Source organism: Cyprinodon variegatus, unplaced genomic scaffold (genome assembly GCF_000732505.1).
Source record: "Cyprinodon variegatus isolate N-32 unplaced genomic scaffold, C_variegatus-1.0 Scaffold237, whole genome shotgun sequence".
In the NCBI taxonomy this organism is placed as follows: domain Eukaryota; kingdom Metazoa; phylum Chordata; class Actinopteri; order Cyprinodontiformes; family Cyprinodontidae; genus Cyprinodon; species Cyprinodon variegatus.
The window spans coordinates 559,122-580,056 of NW_015150690.1; the positions used below are offsets into that span (position 1 = coordinate 559,122).

At 42.7% G+C, this 20,935-nt stretch overlaps 1 protein-coding gene across 1 annotated transcript in view; it reads right to left on the bottom strand.

Annotated features, from left to right (window-relative positions):
* Nucleotides 1-466: 466 nt before the first annotated feature.
* LOC107089074 (SH3 and multiple ankyrin repeat domains protein 3-like) overlaps nt 467-20,935 on the bottom strand; it is a 76,937-nt gene continuing 56,468 nt past the window's right edge. Inside the window, 8 exon segments of the mRNA XM_015381614.1 lie at nt 467-7,234; nt 10,352-11,645; nt 14,161-14,454; nt 15,173-15,748; nt 15,850-15,943; nt 17,013-17,143; nt 20,099-20,116; nt 20,199-20,279. Of these exon segments, the coding sequence (XP_015237100.1) occupies nt 6,640-7,234; nt 10,352-11,645; nt 14,161-14,454; nt 15,173-15,748; nt 15,850-15,943; nt 17,013-17,143; nt 20,099-20,116; nt 20,199-20,279 (3,083 nt within the window). The 3' untranslated portion in view covers nt 467-6,639.

The window sequence follows — 20,935 nt, forward strand, 5'->3', positions numbered from 1 at the left end:
AGAATACTTGTAACTAAAAGAGCTGATTGAAAAGTCAGCTCATCAGCTCCCCCTGATGGCCATAAGGTGTAAAAACTATCTTAGTAGCTTTTCCTTTCTGTTAGTTTATGTTTACGATTAGATTAGACTGATTTATAGTTTCTGATGTGTGAAGACAAAGGAAAGGAATATTTCTCCTGCCTGAGGATCTGTAGCTTGGTCCCAGCAGATCATATTGGAGCTGTAGGATCTCTTATTGATGTTCTCAGTCTAATCTTTATTACTTCTATTTTATGTTCTAATTATCTGAAAAAGCAGATTTTCAGTTTTTAATTAGCTGCGATGCTTAATTATAAAATCTAACAGGAATAAACTATTAAATTGGATCACTCTGTGCTAATCTATATAAAAATACAATTTCATTTTAATGTAAGCTAAATTACACCATGTTCTGAATAACAGAGGCCTACCCGGGGGGGGGGGGGGGGGGACAAACTGCATGTTGTGGCTCCTTGGTTCAGTTTTATGTGAAAGAATCTTTTCAACCAAACAAACAGAAAATGAACTGAACTCATGACCCTCTATGGTTCGAGCTGCTTCCATGTTTCAACACCTTCTGGACCAGAACTGTAACGCTGATCTGTCCCGTCTTTAATCCACTGCAGATCAAACAGATTCTACAGCTGATTTACTCTGATCTAACGAATCTACGCCTAGAAAATATTTTTTTACAACTTTGGGATCATGATTGTAGCTCAGCAGGCTTAGAAGGACTGAGATGTGTTGTCATGGTAACAGGCACTGAGCGATTGATTGTGCTTGGGGGGGTAATTATGTGATGTGTGGTGGTGGGGGGTCGAACATCTGTTTTCATTTCAAATATTCAGATGTGTGTTACAGGAAGCAGAGGAGCTGTTGTTCTGCCAAACTGGTTCCAGTTCTGATTCAGACTAGAGTGACGATCTGATCGGCCTGGATGGAGAAGAACTAGACTGGAATGGATTCAGTTCTTGCTTAAATTTCTACCGTTTTATTGCAGAGACGAATGATAGAAAGCATAAAGTCAACGTCTGCCGTCTGTCTTTAGCTTCCAACAATCAGTTCCTCTGGATTTACACGGTTCTGTCTGGAAAAATCTGGAATTTTCTTTTGAGTTTGTGAAAGAAAAAAAATGTTGGTGGCTTCAGATTCCCTTCAGTTCCCACATTTCAGCTGTGCCTGAACATCCACCCTAACCCCTAAATCCCTCTATTACTATATAGAGTGGGGACTATATAATGGACTTTATAGTGATGGTTGGTTAACTGACCATTTGGACAGATGATCACTACTTTTCGTTCCCCGTTGGTCACATGACTCTGCCTCCCTGCACCGTCCCTGCGCCATCTTTGTTTTTTGTCGCCCACTACCCGACAGCGGCCCGCTGTGACAACAAATCCCATGATGCTTTGCGAGGAGAGCTCTCACAAAGCAATCTGGAAGATCTAGTCTAGTGACCATGGATGACCACTGCTTTTCAAGGTGCATTGAAATTTCAAATCCACTACTTTTTTTATCTACTAGACGTTCGGACACTCATTTAAAATGACGTAACCAATATACAGTGATTTGGGCGGATGTTCAGATATAGCCCACTTCTTTAATATATGCTTTAAATTTTGCTCTAATCCAGTTTTTTGTATTTTAGTGATTACTCTTGTAGCATTTAGCTGTAATTATATTGAATAAACAACAAAGCTTAACAAAGCAAATAAATTAGCCCTCAAACCATTTTACTATTATAAATTTAAATGTTCACCAGATTAAAATCCCTTTCTGTCATTATTAGCAGTTTTGGATTGAAACAGGCCCAAACGTACCCAGCAGTTGAGCTGAGTTATGGTTATCTAACCTGGGTAATGGTGCTTTGGGCTGTAAATCACCATCTCTATCATGATACAATACTGTATCATTTGTTTGGATGGAGATACGATGATAACCACTAGGTTTGTTCTAAAGATGAAAACGTGGATCAATATTTTCATTTCGGATTAATTAAAATGGATCAGAAATCATCAAATGATAAATATGGATGTGAAGTCATGTTATTTTCATACTGAGAAACACCAATTCAAATTAATAACCTTATTTTTAATTTGCTTAAGTTATTAGGTTTAATAGAATTACTTAAAGTAGTAATATTCATAATATTGAAGGTTTTAAATTTAAATTGAGTTCTAAAAAAAACTTGAGTGGATTTATTTTTTCCCAACCAAAACATTTTATTTAGTGGTTTTTATACGAAAAACAGACTAAATATTTCATAAAATATGTCCGCCCCAGTCCGGGAACCATTACTGGGACCAGTTTGGTAGAAAAGGAGCGTTTTATAAAGAGCTTCTGCTTCTTTAAATTGCTTCTTTACGACTTTATTAGGTTTGGCCATAAAGTGCAACAAGCGTTAGTTATCTATACAACAGGAACAGTAATTAATTTAGCTTTATTACAGCAGCTCAGATGTTTTTCTCAAAGTTTGAACCGTTGATCGAGTTCATGCAGAAAGACGAGAGGAAAATCTGGATGTTTGGAAGGAAAATATTTTTAAAAAACTAGACTGGATCCGAACTCACTGCAGGACTGTAGTTTTTCTTTTACTGAAATTTGCTCCTTTGCGCTAAAATAAGATGCTTTATATTCATAGTTATATTTATTTATATACACAGTATAATTTATTTAGCTTTTATTCTGTATAATAGTAGAAATGTGGTTCAGTTTGTTCATGCAGAGGCAGCACCTCTTTAATGAGGGGTTTAAATCCTATAAAATATATGAATCTGCCTCTAACTTTACTGCATCATAAACATTTAAATATGCGGGTCTTAAAAGCAGATCTGGTTTTCTAGATCACTAACAGCTTCTTTAGCTGAATTCTAGTCATAATTTCCTCTTTTGGCACAAAAATCTTCCCTGTTTGTTTTTATAAAAAGCTTATAAACATGAGTAAACGGGGCTCCTTTTATTACGATTTTTATATTTGAAGGCAACTCCACTTATGGCAGGAAGCATCATCCCTTATATGGCAGGGGAGGAAACTCCTTTTATGGCCTGTTCCTGTGACACCGTCGTCAGGGCGATATGGCCTCGTTTTAATCGATTGGTTTCCGGCTGATTGATCTGGAATCGGAGTGAGGAAGATGCATGAAGAGGAGGAGGAAGGTATAGTCTGTACAGATGGCTTTAAACAGATAGCACCGTGTACAGTAAGCCCTCAGTAAGCAGGTTAGAAACCAGAGAGGTCGGAGCTCTGCAGCAGCTCTCCCTGAAACACACCAACACGTCGGCACAAAGTCACACTCATCGACAAATCATTATGAACTCCAAAACTTCTGCTGGAAATTCAACTCATTGTCAAATCATAACTAAAAATCTGTTTCCAGACGACTAAAAGCTCTGTACGGCATCACCACCACGCTAGTATTATTATTATTACTTATTGATTAATTCTAAATGATCTCCATTAACATATAAACTCATGTCTGAAGGAACACAAAAGCTTTGATATGTTGAAGGGGGGGTAAAAGAAATCACAACAGCTTTCAGGAAAGGACAAAAATATGAGTGTCCAGTTTTTCAAAAAGTCCTCGAAGGTCCCGGATCATCCAGATAAACCCGGCATGGAGGGAGAACCCGTCTCATTGATCGTCGCTTCTTCTTGTGAGAAGCAGCACAGCTCTGAGTCCAGCTCCTGCCAACATATGAACCATCGCAGCTCTTTAGAAAAAAATGTTTATTCTCCTCAGAAGTCCCTTTATTAGACTCCAGATCCATTAAAAGCTTTTATTTATTAACAAAAATTAATTAAATTAGCTCCAGTGTGCTTCACTGCATGCCCAATCTCTTTAAAAACGGCCGAATAAGTTTGACTACCAATGAGTGTTTATTATTTATAGCTTGTGGTTATTTTATGCTGGTTGAAATGTTGTAACTCTGTCAGTTCAGTTAAACACGGTTTTCTCTACATCCCAAAGATCAAAGAACAGAAACGACGGCTAACGGAGAAGTTAAGTCATGATTTTAGGGAGAGCATCTGAAAAATATCGTCTGTAAAGGTCGGCCATCAAAAATGGCAAGAATCTGCTCTGATCGCTTTTATCTCAGTATTTTTGTTTTTCTCACTGCTCAAGACTATCAAATCAGGCTGGTCATGGTTGCCTAGTGCTGCGATGCCGACCTTAAAGGAGAGTGGAATATTGTATTAGCATTTATTAGCATTTTTTCCTTGTATTGCGTCATCATTAATGCACGCAGCAGACATGCCTTTAGATAACATGAAGCGCATGCATCGCTGCTTCCTCCATCTGCTGTCCTGTAATCGTTTGTGTTTTTTTGTTGATAGTTTTGTGTTCTTTGTAACATTGTCAAGAGAAAGAAATATCACCTTCAAAACATCGGGGATTAGTTAGACTGATGTCCGATAATTGGTATTTACATCGGCATTAAAAACGCAGCATCAGCCCATTTCTTGTATTGTTATCTTTTAATGGAAATAAGTTAACATCTACATTTTGTTGGTTTGGATTATTTTCCTTCGACTGAGACCTTTGGCAGTTTTTCGGCGACAAAATGTTTTGATGTTCTTTGTGACTTTAGAGATATTTGTTTATTTCACGTCAGTCAAATTTGCCCTAATGGACTGAATTTATCTAAGAATTGAGTTCCAAAGTATATTTTACTACATCCATTTCTTTTATCTCATACAAAATGACACACAAAATTTAAGATTAGTTATGATTAAAATCTGAAGTTTAGTTCAGCGTTGGGAAAGTAGACCAGATTTCCTCAAGTTCTTAATCCAATATTTACTAGTTTTACAAATTTTATAAACAGCAAATGAAAATTTTGAACGTTTTCTTGCCAATTATGGGCTCGTGTCAGTAAATTCACACCAGATGTTCATAACAACCAAAGTTATCTACATATACAAGAAATCAGAAGGGTGTATTTATGAATTATCTTTGTAATTAACACATAAGTGAGAAAAGTGCAGAAAGCAAAGAAAACGGCTGAACTCTGTTAGTATGATAAAGAAATCTAGCTTTCTATCAGTGCAAATATCAGTTTAATCCCAAATGGTGGCTTCTAAAATGATTTTACTTCTCATTAGCTTTCAAGGAAAGAGCTTTAAGACTTTTTCCAACCTTAATGTTGAGAAACACACACATGGATTTGATTACAGACGTACATGTCTGTCCAGGTGCTCTTTTCTGTTAGAAAAGCTGAGATTTAACAGAGTTGCCTGAAGCCGGGCTTAAACTGTACAATTTTTTGCCCTTTTCTGGCCGACTTTCCAGTCGTGTGAGAATTTTGCGATCAGGATGACTTTCAGCCTGATGGTGCGTTGTGTAGTGTACGGGGGTAAGAGGTGTGAACAGCCTCTCACCACCACCTCACGATCAGGAATCAGAAGGTCGGGAAAAAATCAAACATATTTGAAATTCAGTCGGCCGTCGTGGGAAAATCGCTCAGTCTGCGAACAAGGTTACTTCTTCTTCCGCTCAGATGAGAACACAGTAGCATGGCGGGGGTGCGAGTGAAATGGAAATTGACATACCGTAGTAGCCTCGTTTGTTCAGCCATGTCTTTGTCTAAATACGTCATCGACTTTTCTTTTTAGGGCTTTCAGCACAAATTGCCGAGGCAGCGCGTTTCACTCTAACTTCATTGTCCTCTTGTGCCTTTTTTGGCTTCCGCATAGACGAGTCCAAGCAGTGCCATCTCTCACTGCGGAGCTGAATCCGACGTGTTTTTTAGACGTACAGTGTGAGCAGGTAGATCGCATCAGATAGTCGATTCGCACAGTGTGAGCTGTGAACTCGCACTGTAAAACGAAACCTCAGGGTTTCTTCGTACAGTGTGAGCTGTAGCTTTATGCAACGATTGAAAAAAAATCGCACAGTGTACGCCCGGCTTCAGAGACACCTTGGCCTCCATTTTCACTAGCAGCACAAGACTCCACTGCAGAAGGAAAACATGTTTGTTTAGGATTTGCTGCGAAACTTTAAGACAGGCCCATCAAAAACGGGAAAGTGTTGTCTGTTCAGATACGACCCATGTTGAATTTCTGTCAAGACATCAGCCCCCCCCCAATAATACCATAAAAACAGAGAAACAAGGTGAAGCTCTTGGATCGGACTGACCAATCATCAGGTTTTCGTCTAATTGAAGCTAAGCGGTGCTGAAACCTTCTAGATTGGGATGAATTTTGTACGAGACTGGGTCCAAATAACATAAATGTTTCAAGACAAGTTGACTATATAAAAAAAGAAAAAAGCTTTTGTTTCGTTCAGTATATTTAAGAAGCTTGTTTAAACATTATTCCATGAACAAGGAATTATTTGTTTGTATTTCTTTTCCTAAGTTACTTTGGTTATATCCGATATCTGGTGTGAATAAGTGACAACAAGGCTTCGACTTGGATGTCATCAGGAGCTGAACTCAGAGCTGGTTCTCCAAGAGCTGATCAGCCGAAACATTTCAGAGATCTGGGCGTCAACAAAATGGGCGTGATTCTGTAATGGCTGAGATATTGAATTAAGGAGATGGGCTGGGGTCTGACCTGAGGTCAGGGGTCGTGAGGTCAGAGTTCTGGATGCCTAGAGGTGATGGGTGAGAGGCGAGGGGTCAAGTGGAGCTCTCCAGCAACTGTCTGAGAGCCCTCTCGATGTTGATGCGGTGTCCCAGTCTGGTGACGCCCAGCTCCACGTAGTCCTCCTTGGTGAGGGCAGGGAGGTGGGAGCCTTCGATCTCGTGCTCCTGGAAGCGCTGGCGGTGTTCGGCCAGGCCCATGCTCTCCAACCAGTCGCCCACATCGTATTTATTCCACAGGTTTAGAGGCCGCTGCCTCCAGGGCCGGAGGGCCAACAGGGGCCCACTGAGGACCGGAGACGGGCAGGGGGAGGCATGGGGCGAAGGCGAAGGAGAGCGGGATCTGGTTCGTGCACTGGCGCTTCTCATAACGAAACGGACCTCCTTCGGCTCCGATGGCAGGCTGAGACTTGAAGACTTCAGGATGGTCAGACCTCGACCCGAGCTCAGATCAGGGCGTTCTGAGCAAGGCGCAGGGGAGGAGCCCAGCCCCATGGAGCGATCTGAGGGGGAGGGAGAAGGGGAGGGGCTTCTGCGGGTGACGGGGTAGCGGCTTCCTGGTCGGACCGTGTAACTGGTGCCATATCCTCGCTGGGAGATGGTGTGAAGTTCGCCAAGGCTGGAGAACAACCTGCAAAACATCAAACACAGATCATCCTCCACATCCTAACCAGTTGGATTGACTTTCCAACAACAAGAATTACTGATTAAAGGCAGAGAGTAAAATAAACTCATCTTTAATACAGGGCCATTAGGAAAGAAATATGCATTTGAAGTGTTGAGACGATATTGACATTTTCTAGTATGTTTTGTAGACCAAAACGTTAGTACTGAGGATAAATGTAATAATTTAAAGGGACCTGATAAAATAGTTTTTATTAAAATAATGCTGAGGGAGAAAACAAGATGCAGGAGAACAACTAAGAGCTGGAATGGTGGTTTTGTTATGGACAGTTTTCATGGATTAGATTACAGCTAATCCTACAAGGTTGGCCTTGGCTTATTTATGTTTCCTAATAGGGCTGGAGGATATGACCTCATATCAATATCACGATAAATAGGGCAGTTTTACCTTAATAAAGATAAAAGCATGAGAAATGCTCCGGCTCCTCTATCAGAAATAAAATGCAGGAAATGCAACTGATCTATTTATAATTTATTTATGGAATACATCACATTAAATATTACTTTCATTTAAATATTAAAGGCTTGTACCCATTCAGAGTTAAACATTCAACAATGTCTCATTGAACAAAGATTTTTGCACAAAGGTAAAGGAACTTTTTTCACATCTTTGAACTCAGCAGCATGGCTGAGCTGTAGGTGGTGGGAGAGGTTGGATGTGTTAGTTTGGGTCCCGACAGTTTTCAGACAAACTTTACATTTCATGTCCTTCTGCTCAACATCTATGGTGTAATTGTAGTGCCACCGAACTGAGCGTGCAGTGAGGACAAAGTGCATCGTTTAAACCTGCACACCTTCACTCCAAAACTGTGTGCCCAGTGCTCAACTCTGACAAAGCGCTCTTGGCTTCTTCTCTGCACGCTCAGCTTCATCTCTGCTCTCTCTAGGCTCTAGGTTTAACTGATGTAATTTCATTTACAGCTGTGTTAGATGCTTCTTCACTGGGCTCATCCGCCATTCTCTTTGTTTACGGATGGAGTCAGGTGATTCCACACCTGCTGCCGCGTCTTAAAGAGGAAGGAACTACCAGCCACCAGCGTACACAGGAAAAATGGAAGAATTAAGTTTATTTCGTTACCCACATTGGAAAATTGTCGCCAATTATCGTAGTGAATAACGTAAAAATCCGGTTTATCGCACAGCTCTATTTGCTAAGGATCTGCAGCTGAATTTCAAAGTGGGTGAAGCAGCTTAGACGAGGCTGTTGCGTCATATTACCGTCACCCACCAGCTCAGAGTCTGACTCTGTAGTCTAGAGGTCGGCTCTGAATGGTTCTGATCCTCCCAAAAAAGTTAAAAACAATCCACTGGACTTTGTTTCCAAGTGTGAAGACATTTCGCTTCCCATCCAGGAAGCTTTTTCAATTCAAAATGTCAGATATAGCGTCGAGTTCAAGGCTTTATAGACTGGACCAAAGCAAAGCCTTGTTTTAGCTTAGAAGACATGCAAATTGAGCCGGATGAACGGGTCCGCCCCTTTGGTTTCGGGGTTATTTGAGTTCTTTGTTAGCCTGCAATACCTGATACCTGTCTATGTCTCTGAAATGGGGGTCGTTAGATGGAATTGTTGGCCTGGCTGAACAGGTGAGATGTTGTTGTTCCCTGTAAGGGGGTGAGGGTCGCAATGATGGTGGGAAGGAATCAACTCTATGGCTGATTTATAGGTTTTTTAAAGGTGAAATCTGAGTCCACCCCCTCTGTTTAAGGTTTTTCTTTCTTAACATAAATGGCTTCCTTCACGTCGCTTTCAAACCAGCTATCCTCTCTGTCCAAAATGTGAACATTGTGTTCCTCAAAAGAATGTCCTTGGTCCATAAGGTGTAGATGTACTGCTGAGTCTTGGTCGCTCTTCTGTGTTGGGCCATGAGTCTGTGGAGAGGTTGTTTGGTTTCTCCACCTCGGGATAAGACTCAGAGCATTCCTCCATCAGAGCATTCCTCACTGCATTGAACTGCATACTCCACTCCGCTCATATTTGGTCTGGCGTTTTGTCTTTAGGATGCACTAGTGTTCTGACCCATAAGGTGTGATGTCTCCATATTCCTAAGCATCACTACCTTCTCCAGAGCTTGAACTAGCTGGTGGTTCAACATTGAGCTAGCTCTAAAGGTGTTCTCCCTCTGACGTCGCCACACGGACCTGCACACACAGAGTGCTGCTGTGGATCTACTAAATGTAGAAACTTTGTAACTCAGAGCCTCCTGGTATGTTCTGCTGCATGATTTGAATGGAAATTTACATGATATCAATATTGTGTCATAAACACTTTAACCTCTTAAACCCCCCTAATTTGAAGTGATCCTCGCCTATTTATCATACCCAAATGGAAAAGCAAATAACTTAGGAACTGTAAGCCCAAATAACATTTGTGATACATCATTTGAAAGCTAACATGATTTAGTGTTTGAATATACAAACAATTGAGTAAAACCCAGCCCATGCTGCATCAGTTCAAACATGACTCAAAGTTGTTTTTTTTTAGTCTCGAAAATGATAGGTCTTTTTGGAAACGGAAGTAATAAAGACATGCTTGGAGATAGGCATGTCTGGAAGGGTGGAGGATTTATTGAAATTATTAACAAATTTAAATAAATATTTAATATTCCTGTATTATAAAGTTTCATTCATTTAATGTCACATTGAAATTTTCACTTTTACCAGTAGTAATAATCCCAAATTGTCATGCATTAAATTTGTGGCACTTCTGGCTTTCCGTATCTACTGCTTTGGATAAATAAATGTCTGTTTGTGAGACACGTTTAGTACTGAGCTCAGTGTTTGGCTTCAGAAATGATGCAGTCCCAACAGCTAGCTAGTTTATTGATGGCCTGGCTGATAGATTAGTCAGAGGAAAAGTGAAGTTTCCTCTGAAAGGGTTAGGGTTATTGCTGCGTTTACTGATTGATTTTATCGAGTCCTGGATGACTGAGAATCTACAGCAGCTTATTGTTGATGTAAAATGTTTTTTTCTTAAAGTCCAGTTAAAACCATTCATCGCTTTTTAAAAATGCTGTTTACTCTAAACACAGGATCGCACATCAGGAAAACGTCCAGTTTAACGTACCTGGCGCCCCCTACAGGTGACCTCCGGCCCGGGTCCAGCGGACTCGGTTCCTCTCCCAGGGAGTGGCTGTCTTTGTTGAGCAGCTGGAGCCGATTAGCCAGATCCAGGCCCGACCCGGCCCGGCCACTCAGCTCCAGGGCGGACGCTGAGCGGGTCGTCAGGTCCACCGCAGACCCAGAGCTCTGACCTCCCAGGGCTGCTGGGCGGCCCCCGCCGTCCTCTGGACTCGCCCCACGACGCTCGTCGTCTCCGCCCCCCCACAGCTTTGACCTCCTCTGGAACAGGTAGCGCGGCTGCCGGCTGCTGCCGCTGGTGGGTGAGGAGCATAGTGGGGAGGAGGGGGAGGAGGAGGAGGCGACAGAGGGGAGGAGCTCGCTGTCTGAGGACTGCTTCAGCAGCGGGTCGCGCAACGCAGAGCGACCCCGACCAATCGGCGACCGGAGGCGGGGTTTCAGAGCCGACGGGGAGGTGGCAGCAGATGAGGGAGAGGGGTGAGTGGCAGGGGGGGAGGATGGCGATGTGGGAGCAGGAGGGGAGGCCAGGGTGATGGAGGGAGGGAGGGAGCTAGGGGACAAGGAGCTGTCATGGTGACGCTCTTCACCTCCTTCCTCCTCATCTCCTCGTTTCCCAAGGGACTCTGGAGCACTCTCGCCTCCTCCCTCTCCTCCTCGTCGAGGCAACAGGGATAAGGAGGACGGGGCTGGGGCGGCAGGGGGGCTGGCGAAGGCGGGGGGAGGAGTCACTAGACCAATCCTACGCAGCTCCTCTCTGGTCTCCTCATCGCTGGATGACAGCAGGGCAGGAGGGAGGGTCACGGTGTAGGCCCCGCCCTCCTCCTCTGAGCTGCCCACCGTGAGACTTCTCCGTCTGTCAATCAGAGCCGAGTGGCTGTCATTGGCCAGCGCTGGTAGAGGGGAGGGCCTCCATCTTTCAGGGGAGGGGGCAGCGGGCGATGTTACTCCCCCTTCGGTCTCTGGGCGTTCCACCTGCCCCTCGGGGAACAGCGGCGGCGTGATGCGTTTGTGCCTCAGCTCAGGGCTGGTTTGTGGCGTTGTATGTTTAGTTCGCTGCTCGGGGCTCGTCTGGGGAGAGGTGCGCTTGGATCGCGGCTCAGGGCTGCTCTGTGGGGTGGTGAAGGGGGTGCGCTTGTGTCTGGTCTCAGGACTGGCTGCTGGAGTGGGAACAGGTGTGGTGGAGGCTGAGGTGTGTTTGATTCGAGGCTCGGGACTCGGCGTTCTGGCGGTGAGCGCTCGCTCTCTAGCAGCGAGAGCCAAGGCGAGAGGAGACGACGGATCTGAGGACAGAAACAAGTCGGGGTTTGATTTGAACTTGAAATGGTGACAAATAACTTCAATATATTTTGGATTAATTACGCAAAAATCACTAAATTTAGTTTTTGAAACATCTGCAAAAATATATCGAAAAAAATTATTTGCTTATCATTTGAGCAGGTCCTGAATTAAGTAGTTTTTTTTTTCTTGGCAGATCAGCTCCCTTATTCTAATTTAGTTCAAATTCTACAAGATCATTTAACATTTCCTAACCTTTTTATTAACCTTTACTATCCACGGTATTTATGAGAATTTGTGAGATATTTTCTGTATTATTTAGTTTTACAAATATGTCTAATATATTGTCTTAAGTCTGTGAAATTTTAAAAGCAATAAATACCAGAAATATTTCTAATGAGTTAAAATATATCTCATTATTATGGAGATAATCTATTAGTTGACTTATTCTTAAAAAGAAATTAAGGTTCAGTTTTATGAGCAGGAATAAAATATAATTTAGGGCATATGAAAAAGGTTTGGTGCAGGATTTTAATGAAAAGATTAAAGGCCAGTTGTTGCTTTTAGGGAAATAATGTTTTATTTGATCACAACAGTCAGATTATTTTCAGTAAAAAACATTCTGACGGTGGAGCTCCTGACATTCAGTGTGCAGCAGAGATTATATCAGTGATTCAGAACACCTTGTTTCACAATGACCAACTGCTTTTATCCATTAATAAGTTCCTAAACCAGTTTACATTTCTAGATGATACAGAGAAGATGTTGCAGATGTTGGTCGAGTGTTTCTGTAGGTCGGCTTCCTGTGCTGATGACTCGCTCCGCTTTGTGTCAACGGTTTGCTTCAGACTCTGATGAAGCTGGTAGAGCGGACTTTTCTTTGGCTCTCATGTCCTTTTTGGAAACTGTTGATGGATTCCCACACCTCACTATGGAAGACGATTAGGGCTACTGAAAAAATAAAAAAAAGTCCACCAATTTTTAAATTTTATTTCAGTGTAATATCAGAAAAAAGTCAGAATTCTGACTTGTTTTGCAAAATTCTGATTTTTTTTTTCCAAAATTGTGACTGTAATCTCAGAATTCTGCTTTAATCAGAATTCTGACTTCTCAAAATTCGGACTTTAATCTCAAAATTCGGACTTTTTTCCCCCCATATTAAACTGAAATATTTAAAAATCAGTTAATCCTTTTTTATTTTTTCAGTGGCCCTAATCGTCTTCTGTACCTCACTCCTCTCAGTTCTAGGTAATCATTTAAGGTCCTTTTATCTTCAGGTATAGTGTTTTGCCTGCGTGCTTCCAGTAGCTTTGGATTTGACCACGTAGGCAGAGGAAAACGCCAGTGAGATCAGAAAGAGACGTTCTCAGGTCACATACCTGAAACAAGAAGGTTAGATCCATTTGAGTTGACTAGTACTGCTATAGTTCATGTACACACTATTATCACACAGGAAGGAAACAGGAAGATGGAGTAAAACCTACCCGCAGGCATCCATTGCCGCTCATGTTGGCGTCGTAACATCCGTGGGAAGAGGACGTCTCCCAGTGGCTGTTTGTTTCTAAATCCATCCTCTTTAATTAACTCATGTTCTTGCTTCAACTCTGAAGCAACAGTCGGACAGTGTTTAAAGCCAAGGCACTCCCTGATAGGGCGTTGTCAAAGGGAAGTTTCCGCCATGTTTCTCCCACCGTCCAAGCTCAGTGTGCTGGCCTTCCTTAATAAGCAACAAAAAATAAGTTCTGGACCATTTTTAGCAAAACTGTCGTGGCTGAAGCTTCAACCTTTTTTCTCCATACATCTGTGAGGTTTCATGTCTTCCTCGGTGTGGATCCACCTGCACTTCATAGCATTTGCCTCAGGTGTTTGTTCAACTGTTTGTTTCTCTGTTCTTCTCCCACACGCTGCAACCGGAGGGTTGATTAGCCTGCATCTACGCTCAGAAATAACTTTACTGTTACACTGGAAAACGATCTAGAAATAAGTACACATTTCTTGAATTAATTGTATTTATCCTTATTTTGAGTAGGTAAATCTTAAAAAAAGGTCATTAGATAATATGCACTTGGAATAAGACAATGCAATTGTGTTTTCTTTTTTTAAGTGTAAATTGTCTTGTTCCATTGGCAAAATGTCTCTTTTACCTCCTCAATGCACTTATTTTAAGAAAAAATGACTTGTCTAGATTTGGATTTTTTTACAGCCTACATTCAGTAAGAATTTGCTCATTTTTTCTGTGTGAGGTGAGCGCTGCCAGCAGCAGCATCCGTCTGGTACTTTGATTTAGCAAGAGAATTTAAATAGTGATCAGACTTAAAAATATATATATTTAAATTTATCGCCTTATTTTTGTTTACTTTTTACACGTTATCCTGTTAGTAGTTTGTAGTTTTCAGGCTTTTATTCTTTCATTTTTCAGAAAAAAATTAGGATCTGTTGGAAATATTAAATGTATTTTTATATAAAACCCAAACAAAAGCGAAACAGGAAGAGTAATGGAGTTAATGTTGCCTGAAGCACCTAGAGGTTTTCCTGTCAGCGGGTGGAGGAAGGTGTGCGGCGTCGGTGAAGGCGACAGGACCGGAGCCGGAGGGGGCAGCTCTCCGAGGTCGTCCATGGAGTGGCTCTGAGTCAGGAGGGGCGGGGCCTGGTTTTCTGACCCCGACCCCTCGACGGACAGGAAGAGGGAGGAGCGGCGACCCTGAACCCGGGCGCGCTCAGACAGAACCTGCTGCTGATACAGCTCCGCTCTGCTGGGGCTCATTAGTCCACCTCCGTCTGATTTGAACGAATCGTGGTCTTTGATTCCAAGACCTGAAAGGAAAGAAACTGGACTGATACTGAACAGAGGAGGAGTCTGCAGCTTCAAAAAACACCAGACAGCAAATGAAATGCACTGAATCTAGTTTTAAAGAGACAAAATGAACAGCTGCATGGATCCAGGAGGAGATAAACATTAACCCTGAAGTCACCTGCATTCATCAGCTGCTCCTCTTTCTGTTCGTCTTAGATTTCACAGGAATTATAGTTTTAAAGTTAAACAGTATGAGCTGATTTCCTGATGATGCAGAAATGAATCAGACACATAAAGATGGAGCATGTGATGCTGAACTCTAACTGCTGATGAGCTTTAATGAGACAAAATCCACCGAGCCAAATCATTGTCCACAGCTGGAACAATTTAATGACCACAGAGTAGTTTCATTAGCAGAATACATTTAGCTGTTTGTTTTCTCACCTCAAGCCAAATTAGAAAACTTCTCACTCTGCTTTTTCTGTTGAACTTCTTTGCACATTTTGTCACAATATAAAAAACTTTATAGTATTTTTGTATTAGGTGTTAAGTATCTCTGAACTGTTAATAAAAGTTATTTATTTTTTCTTCTTATTCTACTTTCTGTTGGTTTCGCAGGTTCGGCCTCCATTAGGATGGTTAAAGTTTAGGCGGCGGATGTAAATATTTGTTACTGTGCTTTAATTCGATGAACGAGACATGATGAAGGTCAGACAGACGATGACGGACGATGCTAACCCTGCTCTTCAACAGGAAGTTGCTTCAACAAAGGGGACTTCCTCCTCTGGGGTTTGCTGGGCGGAGCCTGATGTCCAACGTTGGCGTAAGGGTTTTCTATCGCTCGTCCCCGGCGACGTGACAGAGGGGAGTGTCCGAGGGCGGGGCTGGCTCCGTGGATGGACAGCGTGGAGGTCTGCGTGGCGGTGTGAAGCGCGTGTGTGGAAGTGGCATGGCCGTCCGTCTGAAGCGCCGGTGGGGGGGGCGTGTCCTGCAGGATGATCATGGACCTGGCTTTCCTCTGCCGCTCGGCGTGGGCGTGGCTCCTGGCATCAGAGAGCTCATGCAGCCGTGGCTCCGCCCCTGGTTTAAAGCTGGAGCGTGTTAGCCCCTCCCCTCTAGCCGGGGGCGGAGGAGGGAGGAAGGACGGGGGCGGGCCGGAGTCGAGGAGGTAAAGTGAGGAGGTGGAGGAGGCCGAAGGAGGCGGGGGTGGAGCTGTCTGAGGAGGAGGCGGGATGGAGCTGTCCGTCAAAGAGGAGCTCCGAGGAAAACGGCTCTCATGGATCAGAGCCGAGATCCTGTCATCTTCTGGGGTTCCTGTCAGGTAACCATGGAGACAAGGTGATGAACACAAAATCATATCTAGACTTTCCCCTAACTGGGGAAGAGCTGTGGGGTTCGCATTCCACTGGCCTCACCGAAGCTCTTGGTTCTGGACATCCCTCTGGGTAAAGGCATGGTGCTCTTCTCTGGAGCAGAGGGGGGAACCAGACCCTGACGCTCAAACAGAGACTGGAGACACACAGAGGAAAGATGTCAATCATCTCAGTTCATCAATCTGATTGGTTTAAAGCAGCAACACACAGGCAGCCAAGTCTGAGCTCTTTACCTCCCCCTACAGTTGGAAAGTGGAAGTTTTATTGTAAACAGCCAACCTTAAGCCACAATGTTTATTTACTCTATAGCATCACTTTAATATAATGTTAAGAATTAAGTTGGAAATAATAAGGAAGAAACCAATTTTGTCTTCTATTTGAGGTCAGTGAGGATCAGCGAAATGATTCTGATTTATTAAATGTTGAAATAATAACACATTAACTGGGAACTGAAGAACCTTGGACGTCCCATTAAAGTTCCAAAAAAGTTAAAAACAATCCACTGGACTTCGTTTCCAAGTTTGAAGACGTTTTGCTTCCCATCCAAGAAACTTTTTCAATTCAAAATGTCAGGAATAGCGTTAAGTTTGAGCTTTTATACAGTAGCTCAACAAAGCCCTGTTCTTGTTTTGAAAACATGCAAATTGAAACGGATGAATGGGTCCACACCTTTGGAATGGAGGTTGTTTGGCTTCTTCTGTTAGCCTGCAATGCCCCATACCTGTCTAAGTATCTGTAAAGGGGGGTCGTTAAAGGGGATTGTTGGCCTGGCTGAATAGACGAGGTCCTCCGCTCTCCTGTGCTGGAGCTGCGATGGGCTGCAAGGAAGGGATCAACTCTATCGCTGCATTGTAGGTTTTTGAAAGCTGAAATCTGAGTCCACCCCCTCTATTTAAGGTGGGTTTTTCTTTCTGAACATAGATGGCTTCCTTCAGCCCCTCTCATTGAATTGAAAAAGCTTCCTGTATGGGAAGCGAAATGTCTTCAACCTTGGAAACACAGTCCAGTGGATTGCTTTGAACTATTTTTGGAATGACTGTGACCTGGATGACTGGGAATCTTCACCAACATATGTCCCATTAAAGTATTTGCGTCCAAACGTCTCCGTTTCTGTTTTAAGTCATCAAGTAAAATATGAAACGCATGAGAAGAGTTGAAGCTCAGTCAGTCCTTTTCTCTCTGCTAGAAATCTAAACTTTCCTTACATTGATCTCGGCCTGCGTGATGCGTCGGCTGGTCGGTCTCTGTTTGACCGTCGCTGCTCTGAAGTCGTCAGACGGACGGGCCCTCAGGACCACTTCCTGTTGACCTCCGGCCAGCATCTCATCCAGTTTCTCTGAAGGAGGATGGAAAAACAAGATGAACAAACTGGAGGATAGAAGACAAGAGCAGGACCACGACATCCAAACGTTGAAGGAACACCAAACGAAAATGAGACATCAGGGCCGCCGCCGGATTTTACAAACAACCAACACGTCTAAAGACAAAGGTTGAAGTAAATAATATGACATATCTTGCTGCAAATGCTCTGAGATCAATAACTACAGGCAGGCTGTGGCTCAGACTCTAGCTGATATTCTGGGTGGAGGATTTTACTTCATTTTACTGCTAATTAGCAACAAAACACGATGAGTTTTTTTTTCTTCTCTCCAGTTCAACTGTAGATTGTTGTACCTTATCTTCTGACCTCTGGTGGTTTTTAACTCTTTTAGAGTTGCTGTTCTTTTTTGTTTCTGTATATTTTTGTGAAACTGTGGACACATTATTAGCCTGTAAACTAATTAGAGTTTTACTGAGTGAGAACAGTAATGTCAGTGGATAACAGGAAGGTTAAATAGAGTTGTTGGCCTCCGGTTGAAAATTCTGGATGTAGAGAAGCTAGAAGTGTTCCTGCATTATTAATTCAAAGCTGTCGTCAACACATGCAGCAGTGCAAAGGTTGGTTGGACAGAGTCTTTGGCAGGATCTGCTGTTTCTGGAAGGACCAACTACCTCTGATTCCCGTATTAGCAGTGGTGTCAAAAATACACATATTTGTTACTTAAGTAGAAGTATAGATACTGCAGTTTAAAAACACTCTGGTAAAAGCTAAAGTATCAACTTGACCTCTATACTCAAGTAAAAGTGAAAAAGTATGTGCTCCAAAAACTACTCAAAAATGTAATAGTATAAAGTAACCTTTGTGCCACTATATGATTGAAAGCTCAATTTCTCAACTATTTTGAAAAATTCTTTGAGATAGGGCCAAGGATGAGGGAGGTCTTGTTGGTCTCCATCTCCATCTCCCGATGCGATGTTTGTTTTAAAAATGTTAGGAATAGAAAGTAAAGATACTTGTTTGAAAATGTAATGAGTAGAAGTCAGAAGTAGGAAGAAAAATAAATAACATATAGATACCTAGTGTGTTATGTATGATGTGGTAAATGTTGAGATAACATCTTTTGTGATATATGATTAAATAATTAAAGTGCCACCGGAGTATTCCCCACTTTATTCCTGATTGGATTAAATGAATCTCCGTTCCGAACGCTTTAAGGGACACTGAGCTGATACACGGAGCAGGCAGCGTTACTGGGAGCTTATCACACTCGCTGCCATCCTGTTTGCTCCACAGTTACTGGAGGGTTAAAGAAAGCAGCATCATGTTCTCCCTTTAGCTGAAAGTTCCTCTGAAGCTGGTTTCCTGCTTAGCTTTTGTTACAGCCGTCCAATGTGTGGCCCCTGACCTCTGTAAAGAATGGTACACATTTGGCCCTTTTGCAACAGGCAAGATGCCAACACTTTAAAACAAGCAAATATTCAAGAGTTTTTTATTCTTATTATTTATTCGTTTAAAGTCAAACAAAAATCTTAATTTACTTAAATAAGTACTTTCATAAACACTTTATGCTACGTTCACACCTAAAGAAGCAAAGGCAGCAGAAGCAGCTAGTTTACATACAAAGTCAATGGTTGACGCGCATCAATGTGCAGCAAAAGGTCCTGCAGCGCATTTTGAGCAGCAGAAAAAGCTCATCATGAGCTTCTCAGCATCTGAAGCACGCAACGCGCTGGAGTTGGAAAAATGTTACTTTTGCCACTGGACGCGCCACACCAACCAATCAGAGAAGCTGATCTGGGAGCTGGCAGGGAGACGGACACATCGCTGCTGATGCAGAGCGCTATCATCACTCCTCCGAAACAGTTTATTAACGCCTAAATTAACTTTTATTTCGAAACCTGCTGGTAAAATATGTTCAATTTTATTATTCTGGTGCCTGCAGTTAGGATTACGTATGTGAAAAATGCTAGCATCTACTTTCATTAGCGGCAGACCGCGAAGAGGCGAACGGGCCTGAGTTTGCTGTTCAAAGGGATTCCTAGTGACAGCGCTCCGCCGGCGTACGGGAGTCTGAGCGGCTCCGACAGCGCATTATTTGAAGGCAGGATTGATTAACTGACTACATAGAGGAAGTTTTCAGGTGGACTTTCTCACTTAAAAACATTACAACTACGTTTTACCCGCTGATCACAGCAGATATAGCTGCCATTGTTACGCGCAAAGAGAGGATAGGGTAGCTCCGCCCAACGCGCATCAGACCCAACTTTTGACTGTGCAGCTAGAGCAGTCTGTGCTGCGCCTCAGAACTAAACAGTTATAAGCATAAAAAATGAAGCAGCATGCGCGTTTTTGCTGCTCCTGCTGCATGCTGTGTGAACGTAGCATTAGATTCATGGAAACTTGGAAAAAGGAAGAATGACTCTCTGAGAAACTAGAGTTTTGTATTTAAATTTTTTATGAATATGAAGAAACCGCTGCAGCAGCTCTTATCCAACTTACTTGACTTTAAACAATATAACATGACTATAATTTTCACAAACTGCATTGAAATCGGCTCATTCCTGTTATTGGTTTGATCTTCTAACTGCCACGTGTTTCACCTGTTTCTCAGACCTGATGTCAGACGTAGAGATAGATGGAGTAGAAGTAAAGAGAAACAGCCCTTTATTATATGATAAATAAACGATATTCAGCTTTGGCCCTGAAGCTTCATGGACACCATCCAGATGCACAGCATCGCTCCTCCTCCAAACATGAGGGGTCAGAGTTCATCATGAGGTTTGTTGTTGTTTTGTTTAACAGTTAAAAGCAGGTGGAGGATCATCTTTCACATCCTGCTGATGGGCCAATGCTGTGCATCCTGAACATTAATGACACATTAAGAGTTAACACTGAGGTGGAAATGAGCCTTATGACATCACAGAAACATCACAACTGACTCAGAACCACAGGGAGGCCAGTTTGACTCACCGTAACGTCTCCTCCTGGCTGCAGACAGAGCAAACGTCAGCAATAAAAAACCAAACCTGAATCTGCTGTGTGTTTGGGATTCACCCGCTGTTTGTTTTACCTATCTCCTCCAGGTCGGCGGTCATGGACTTGGATCGTAGCGTCAGCGAGGTGCTGGGGGCCCGCTTTGGAGGAGGCGGAGCTACGAGGTAGGACATGAAGCAGACGTCAGAAGGGTTCATGGTGATCAGCTGGACTTTCACTGGTTGATAAAATCTAAACATCTCCTCCTGTGCTTCTAGAAGCTTCACCAGAACATTTAAACCCAGTTTGAATCTGAACTTTAAGGAAGCAGATCTGCTGCATGAAGTCACAGCGATCTGGTCTCACTGTGGGAACCGCTCCTAAAAGATGTTTGGACATTAATCTACCACCATCCATCAAACCGGTGTGATCCAGAACTCCAGCCATTGCTGATGATGTCATCAACTACAATGATTCCAGGCAGCTTAGCCCATTATGAATAGGGAAACTTAATGTATGCTGATATTATTTATAGTCTTAAGATGGGGCATGCAGGTGGTTAGGGTGAATGACCCATGTACGGAGGCCTCAGTCCTCGACGCGGCCAACCCGGGTTCGAATCCGGCCTGTGGTCCTTCTTTAGTGCAGGTTTGTGCATTTAAAATGATCATATGTAAAAAATAAAACAGATCCTCTTTGCTACTTTTGTTTCAGAGATTTTTAAGATGATTTTTTGGGCTATCCAGAGGTTAACCATCCCCCCATTAAGCTCCGAATTGAATCAAAATATCTAGTTTTTAATGATCTGTGCAGTTAAAACTGTTGTTGTGCTGA